This window comes from Nicotiana sylvestris, chromosome 7 (genome assembly GCF_000393655.2).
Source record: "Nicotiana sylvestris chromosome 7, ASM39365v2, whole genome shotgun sequence".
Taxonomy (NCBI): Eukaryota; Viridiplantae; Streptophyta; class Magnoliopsida; order Solanales; family Solanaceae; genus Nicotiana; species Nicotiana sylvestris.
In genome coordinates this window covers 150286122-150294372 of record NC_091063.1, presented here as the reverse complement: position 1 = coordinate 150294372, position 8251 = coordinate 150286122, and the positions used below count along the sequence as shown (strand labels likewise).

Sequence of the window (8251 nt, the reverse complement as noted above, 5' to 3'; positions counted from 1 at the left end):
TTTTATGGAATTGTTTTAATTATGGAAATTACAAATTAATAAAAATAAAAGATGGAATTTGTTTAATGGAAATTAAAAAATGAAATTGAAATGAAAGATAATAATATAATATAGAAGAGAGAGAAGAATATAAAAAAGTTTGGGGAAAAAAATGGGGGAATGGTTGGAGTAAGTTGTCCCAAAAATGGGAAAATCCCCATTTTGAGGATTAAAAATGGGGTAAAAGTTGGAGATGCCCTAATAGCAACCGATGTTAAACTTAAAATACATGTTATATTAAAAGAATTAAATAAATTGTCAAAAAGAGAATTCAATGTTAGAAATAGAAGTTTATGCTTGTAAGACGCAGAACAAATGAAAAGCGACTTTTTTTCTCAAGCTATACAAGATTTTGTTTACCGAAATTCAAACCATAGATTGTTCCTAACAGGATATCGCAGTAGTTGAGAACGCTCATTTTAATTTTAAATCGCAATAACCTGTAATAACATATAGGTAATATGTTCGAGTCGCGGAAACAAACACTAATACATTAGGGTAAGGCTGTCTACATCACATCCCTTGGGATGCGGTCCTTCCCTGAAGGTGAAATATCTTGTGCACTGGGCTGCCCTTTAATAAACTGTATAACATGAGTTCAAAGTTCAATGAGCCTTGGAAAAATTCAGCCACCTTTCAAATATCAAATGTGTATATTTACCATATATAAGAATGTTCTCCAATACAAAAACAATCGATCAAATGTGATGTATAGTTTCTAAGAAATGTATAAGCTGAAGCAATAACTATGGCCGTAATGGAAATGGCATCAATTTACAAACGAATTGTAAGTGATGGCTAATCAACGACAGAGCTGACTGCACAGCCCCTGGATCTTAGACGTACTTGGATTCGACAAAGAATATGATCTTGTTTTGTTGCTATTGGAGCATGTCAATGTAAGCTGGTTATCTGTTTGCTCAGACTGCAAGAACGAATCGGAAAATGAAGTTCAAATTTACATCCCTAACCTAAGTTCTGTAACCATGGAATCGGAAAATGAATTGTTTCATGTCACGACAGTGAAGGAGCTGTATTGAGATTCGTGGAATGAGAAATTCAGTAGCTACTTACCATACAGGAAACAGGCTCTGAGTTACAACTCCACCTTGAAGTGGGTACACAGCTCATATAATGGCACCAAGAACAATGATCGTTCAAATCTACTCCGCGGAGAAGCATGACCAAGCCACTAGTGAACCTGCACCAAGGAGAATCCACTACTGAGATAACTAAGTTCATCAAATTCAGAATCTTCTTTATCCTAAATTTATAGTTTAAAGGCTATGATTGTCAAAATCATGGAGACGAAACCATGAACTGATCGATAACAGAAGACCAGAGTAGTGGGACCTACATCCTACAAATAACATGTCACTTAGATGTTCAAACTAGGCACATTATGGTGACTGTAGTTGCTTGGCAACAATTAAGTGCTTCACTAAGCCGAGACCCATTGATCAAAAGGTAATCAAGAAGTATCAATCAAGTCCTGGAATGAAAAAAACTTAGGTTTTTTTATTATTAGTAAAACGAAAACAGCTTAGTTTTATAAACATTTAAAGGCATATGCCCCAAGATTAACATAGAGAGACATGCAACGGGGTGCTCCTCCTACCAACCACTATGTCCGTGCTATCACAAAACTAAGTGGGCGATCCCTCAACCTGCTAGCTCATTGGGCTAAGTAATAAACTCAAATCAGCACTCCGATCTATCCAGACTTTGGTACTCAAAACTCTTTATGAAGTCACATCGTGGTTCTTGCAGAGTTAGTAACATAAGCTTCATCTAATCACTACTACATGTTACTTTCTCACTCGACTTAAGCACCCATTAAACCATAACAAATAGCATATATGACAGCACCAACAGTAGAAACTTGTCTAGGATTGAGATTCTTCTTATTTTCTTCTTTTTTGCTTTTAGTATGTCAAACTGGAGTAGAAGCCAAATAAAAGAGATGACAAAATGCCAAAAAGAAAGGACTGGTGAAATAAACAGTTAAAATGATATAATAATGCAAAATGTGTAAATTATTAAATTCACTGTAGTTTAACACCTCCACCACCAAAGAAAGAAACATAAAGAGAAAAGGTCATTTTTGGCACTTCTTCTGCAGCCTAATTAAAACATGACAGCACAGTAAAAACAAGGTAGAAACTTACCCGATTATCAGAAGAACAAGAGAAATAACCCATAGGACCATCTGATACACCTTGAATTTAGGTTTAGCTGATGTTGAAGAATATCCACTGGATGCATATCTCTGACTCACCCAACCAAATTGGGGCCGAATCAGAAACACGAAACCGAGAAGAAAACCAGACATAAATCCTCCAATATGAGCGAAGTTGTCAACATGCGGGAGAATTCCGACTGCCAGATTTATAACAATGATGACCACAAGAGTCACTAAAACTGCGAGCTGCAGAAAAGGGGAAAACAAGGAGCCAAACGGCTTTATAAGATGATTGGTTCTCAATCAAGTGATCAGCAAGCCTACCATTAATGGCAGGTGTGAACTGTGATAAGAGTTGTTCGATAAATACCTTATTGGCGTATATAGTCCAATTGATTATCAGCTCAGAAAGCATGCTTCCCAGCAACCCAAAAAGTGCACCAGAAGCACCAACAGATATATTTGACTTAATAAATAGAGCTGAGAACAAGCTGCCACCAAGTCCCGCAATGATATAGAGCAGGCCAATGCGTACTACGGAACATAATAAAGAAAAATAAGCCACTGCATTCAGCTCAAACCATATCAACATGTATATAAGCAAAAAATATAAAATGGATATATTTAATTGACTGCAATCCACCTCTATTGAGAACTGCAAAGAAGATGCAAACCATCACATAAATCTTTTAAGCAAAAAGGAAAAAAAGAACAAGATATAACTACCGGAGACTTGAGTATCTAACAGGACAAGGCCAGACTACTGATTTAGGGAATACTTAATTCCATAAATCTCAAATGTGATAATTGAACTGAATCCTCTTGTATAAATGGACATCAAGGGATCAAACGTTATGTACGTAATGCAAATGACAAAATAGCACAGTTTTGACGATTTTATATCAGCACATTCAGATAAGAGCTTCTCCACTCAATTGGATCCATAGTTGTTCAGCAGCACCCTTTTACTGCCAAAATTTTTAAAGGAGAAGATAATATTTTAAAAAAAAGGGGGGGGGGGGGGGATGTTAATTAAGAGTATCTATCAGAGTATTCCCAGATATTCCATATCCTTGTCCCATGCTCCAGTCAGTAGTCAACAACAATAACGACCCAGTATAATCCCACAAGTGGGGTCTGGGGAGGGTAATATGTACGCAGACCTTACCCCTACCCCGAAGGGTAGAGAGGCTGTTTCCAAGAGACCCTCGGCTCAAAAAAAGCAACAGGAGCCGATATATTAGTACCATAAAAATGCATAATAAAATAACAGTAATATAAGAGATATGAAAAAAGCTTCAGAAGGATTTCCTATTGCATGCTTCAAGTGGGACAGGAAATTTCACTTGGTAAATAGGGAGACGGTCACAACATGAAAGTGTTGGGGTGGATTTGGGATTAACGATCTAAGGGTTTTAACAAGGTGTTATCAGATAAGTGACTGTAAATTCAGGATAGACGCGAATGCCTTTTGGAGGGAGGTGATCGCAGAGAAATAGGGGATCTTGAAAGAGGGATGGAGAAGTAAAGATATCACACCTCCTTATAGGTGCGGAGTATGGAGTAACATCTAGAATGGGTGCGAATAATTAAATGGGAATGTATCATTCAGCGTGAAAGCGATCGGAGCAAGGTAAGTTTTTGGGGACATACGTGGTGCAGGAATAGCACCTTGAGAACCACATTTCCAAACATGTATAGAAATTCATGCCAAAAGAAGATATTAGTCTAACAGATACGGAGTCTACAGGGGGGAGAAGTGCATTACAATTTTAGGTTTAGGAAAACCTTGCACGACTAGGAGGTTGCAGAATTCCTTAGTTTGATTGAATTGCTTCACAATCAAAGTATTTCACAGGTTACCCATGATGAATGGAGACGGGGGGAAAGCAAATAATTGTGTCTTCTCTGTTAAGTCCTATTAAGAGAAGCTTCTGAGTAGGGAGGATTCAACTTGCCTTCATCTCTCGATATGGACCTCAAGGGTACGGAGAAACGTGTGTTTTTTAATTCCCTAGCTGCACAAGGGATGATTTTGATAGCTGAGAATTTGAGGAAGAGAATGATTACTTATTTCAATTGGTGCTTCATGTGTAAAAACTCAAGAGAAGACTTGAATCATCTTATTTGAAAGATTACGTATTTCAATTGGTGCTTTGTTTGTTGCGGAAAATACTGAGATGGTCTGGACTTTAGTGGATGATGCCCGTCACTGTTAATGTTTAGCTGGATTCTTAGAAGATGGAAGAGAAGACGCAGAGCATGGGATATTGCTAGCACTAATGTAGATCACACGGAGAGAGGGAGAGAAAGAAAGAATAGGAGATCTTTTAATAGAGTTTAATAGAGTAGAGAAGGATTTTGTACACTTGAGTAATAGCATCTTATCCCTTATTTCTTTTTTGTGCACCCACGAGGTCCATATATGTATAGAAGATTGAGTGGCATTCATAAAAATACATTTTAGTATTTTACAAGGTTTTTTATCTTTTGATATACTTCTTGAATACGGTTTCTTTTTTCCCTTCTTTTAGTGAAACTTTTTAACCTTTATTCAAAAAAATGTGAGATGCAATGTTATCAAGTCAACAACATACTAAATCCAAGTGAACATTTCAATCTTTTTTACTGATACAGTGATACGTAGGTCTTAGATTCTGCTTTTTCCAACTTTAATATCAGCTAAGAGAAGCATGAGCTTATAAATCTCGTGACTAAAAAATGAATGAAAGTTGTAGCAAATAAGTCTTAGTTTCTGGAATCTTAGTACTTCTAGAGATGCAACATAACATCAATTGTGAATCTGCAGCAAGATAAAAGTTTTAAGGACTTCGATAGGAGCGATGTGTAGCAAAACCGAAATGTAAATGCAGGTAAGAGCTCTGAAGATTTATAGGAGTGTAACACATTACCAAATCCAAACTCTCGCTCCAGCCGAATGCCAATGACTATCAGACTCAGCATGTTGGCCAGTAAATGAAAAACTCCACCATGCAACCACATGCAAGTAATAAGGCGCCACCCTTCATGTCCGTGGACCACCTTATTCACGTCTAAAGCACCCATCTTCTCTAGTCTAAACAAAAAGGAAAAGATAAAAAACTTTTTACATGTGATGTTGATATTTATATGTTCCAATGTAGCTTACGTTTAAGCACAGAGAATTGATTTACTAGCCTAGAAAAGCAACAAAAAAAAATGCCGCAAACTCATTCATCAACCTCAATGCGGTAAAAGATCAACAAGTTTCAGAAATTTGATCATCAAATATTAAAGTGTATGACTAGTCAAACGTACCGGCTCATAGGTGGCGTGATGATGATTACATGTAATAAAATAGGATAAGTTAGACCTATAATCACATGAAGGGAAGTTTTACAAAAAGACCTACAATCTCTTGAATCCATGCAATTTTAAACACAATGGAAGCGAAAAACCTGTATAGTCAATACCGATTAGATTGGGTTAAGGTTTAATTGCTATTAACACACAATAATTACGGTGTTTGACATGAGTTTTTTTTAGTTTGGTTAGAGATTGCACGACACTGCAGGGATAGGTATGAAATTTAAAGAACATCTCGGTTTAGGAGAACCCTTAATATTGTCCAAGAAGATAATTTTTCTCTCATCATCCCATTGGGATAGCCAAAGCTTTCTCTCATCATCTGCGGTCTAAGAATTCCTCATTTGATGCAGTCCACAAAGGGGTCGTCATTTTACCTGGCCTGCTGCTCATAAGGTTATCTTCATACAAGGAAAAAACCTCCATATGAGGTGAAAAATTTGCCAAAAGATGTTGCATGTCTAACAAAGAGGAAGCGCCAGCTTGGGTCGGCATTTTCTTTTTAATTTTTGCTCTTTCTTGGTACAATATGAAGCTACAAAATTAAGTGCAAACTATGGAAAAACACTTGGTACAAGATGAAGCTAAGTAAACTAAAGCACAATTATGAAAAAACAAGCTCCTCGTAGCTTGGTCTGGATCCTTGCAAAAAGCGGGACAAAAGAATGCCAAAGAGATACCAATACAGCATTGACGGCAACACTGAAGAGCATGTGCGATTCCCTATTTTGATCCAGCTTACTTTCTACACCTCCTGTGTTCCTAATTCAATCTGTACCAATAAAATCCTCTTCCAGTACCCCAGCAGAAGATTTGGTAGTCAAACCTCACAGGTTAGAGTGATGATAACCACCCGCCCCCTCTCCCCTTCTCTACATAAACCCATCTAAATAAAGCCTACCGTAGTGCCCTCTTGACTACTTGATCAAAAAAGGCACACCTATAATCATATTGAGTATTGCCTCATCTTATTCAAGCACAAACAACTTAAGCTCGACCACACCTATAAGTGAATACAAAAAACTTCAACTTGTGATAAAATTGACCCTTCCAACCATGGTGGAGCCATGAATTTATACAAGTGTATTCAAAAAAGTTTTATAATGTCACACATGGTATTTGAACCTATGACCTAAAGAAATTTTTGAACCCCTTTGTCACGGCAATAGAACCTTCTCTTATGTCAAACGGGATTCAACAGTTTATATACATATAACCAAAAAGTTCTTTTTTTCCCTGTTTACACAGCATAATTTTCCAAAGAAAATGATTCAATTGAACCCCCTTGGCTTTAAATAGCTCCGCTCGTGCCTTTACAAGCTTCCCAGCCCATCCCTCCCTTAGGCCGTCATGCTGTACCTCCACTAATTAACTGGGTAACCTGCTACAGCTCACGACTATAGGTGCTGGCAAACCTGCACACCAACTCAAACTTGGAATCTAAAGGTTTTCTTTTGTTGTTGTTGACAACGGAGAAATCCCTAAGGGCCAGTGGCACAAGGTTCCAAAATAGGTAGATACTGGAACCATGCCTTTACCCATCTCCGCTTAAACACCAGGCTTTTATCTGCGCGGTCCAAACCTGGACACATCATGAGATGTGCTCTTACCACAAGACCAAAAACCTAGGGGCAACCTAAAGGTTTTTCTCCTATCCCTTAAAGACAGGAGCATAGAACAAAGGGCAACCCAGTGCACTAAGCTCCGGCTATGTGCGGGGTTCGGAGAAAGGCCGGATCACAAGGATTTATTGTACGCAGTGTTAGCCTGCATTTCTGCAAAAGGTTGTTTACCTTCTGGTGCAGCAACTTTACCAGTACACCAAGGCTCTCTTCAAAACAGGGGCATAGAGTACACCATAAAACAGAGAGATTTCATAAACAAATACTCCATTGATTATCAACTTAAATAAAAAAAAAAAAGGGATAAGAACGGGATATACATACGTGTTAGAAGAAGGCCCAAGAAGAGGATTTTCACTGAAAGGCTGAAAGGAAAATCTACCCAAGAATCCAGCAACACAAGAAACAGAGTTGTGGGGGCAGTTATTAACATACATGGTCACAAAAAAAGTCACCACATTGGCTATAACGAAAGATGGTATCAACCATGGAAACCATTTCTTGAAATGCTTAATTTCTCTATAGACAACAGGTGGTCCTCCTCCTGCTGATGTTCTTGCTGGCTCTACTGGGTGTATTGAGTTACCCCCTTTCTTTGAATTGACCTGGATTTGGATCTCCGGTACACTTCCGGCCATCTCGCCGGAAAATCAAGAATGCTGGCTGGAAAATCAAGAATGGTGAGTTTTTGAAGAAAACTAAGGGGATGGGGTGGGTGAGGGAGGGAGTTAACGTGGATTGGGAGAGAGGATAAAGTCAAGTCTAAGGATTAAAAACTGATTGATTGATTCATACGAAGATGTTTTTGCTTTCTTTGCCGACGAACTGTAGTTTCCCACACTCCTCCTTCACCTTTTGTACTCTTTGTAAATTTCTTTTTTCTTTTCTTTTATTTCTCTCTTTTGTCCCTATTGCCAACTTCTTTTATTGAGGTAAATAATATTTTACACTCTTACATCACCAAATGATATTTACGAGTAAGTATTATTATAATAAAATTATATTTAAAAATAAGACAAGTTATTTGTTATAATATGTTTACGTGACCTCATGGCTAATGTTA

The 8251-nt window shown here is 37.7% G+C and overlaps 1 protein-coding gene across 1 annotated transcript; it reads right to left on the bottom strand.

The window, feature by feature from the left end:
- Positions 1 to 673: 673 nt before the first annotated feature.
- On the bottom strand, positions 674 to 8017 carry LOC104211501 (RHOMBOID-like protein 1). The gene is made up of 6 exons (XM_009760564.2): positions 7513 to 8017; positions 5134 to 5297; positions 2592 to 2755; positions 2208 to 2467; positions 1114 to 1240; positions 674 to 964 (listed from the first exon to the last, which is right to left on the bottom strand). The coding sequence occupies exons 1-6, from the start codon at positions 7824 to 7826 to the stop codon at positions 842 to 844; spliced, it is 1152 nt and encodes a 383-aa protein (XP_009758866.1). The 5' UTR covers positions 7827 to 8017; the 3' UTR covers positions 674 to 841.
- Between the last annotated feature and the right edge of the window lie 234 nt (positions 8018 to 8251).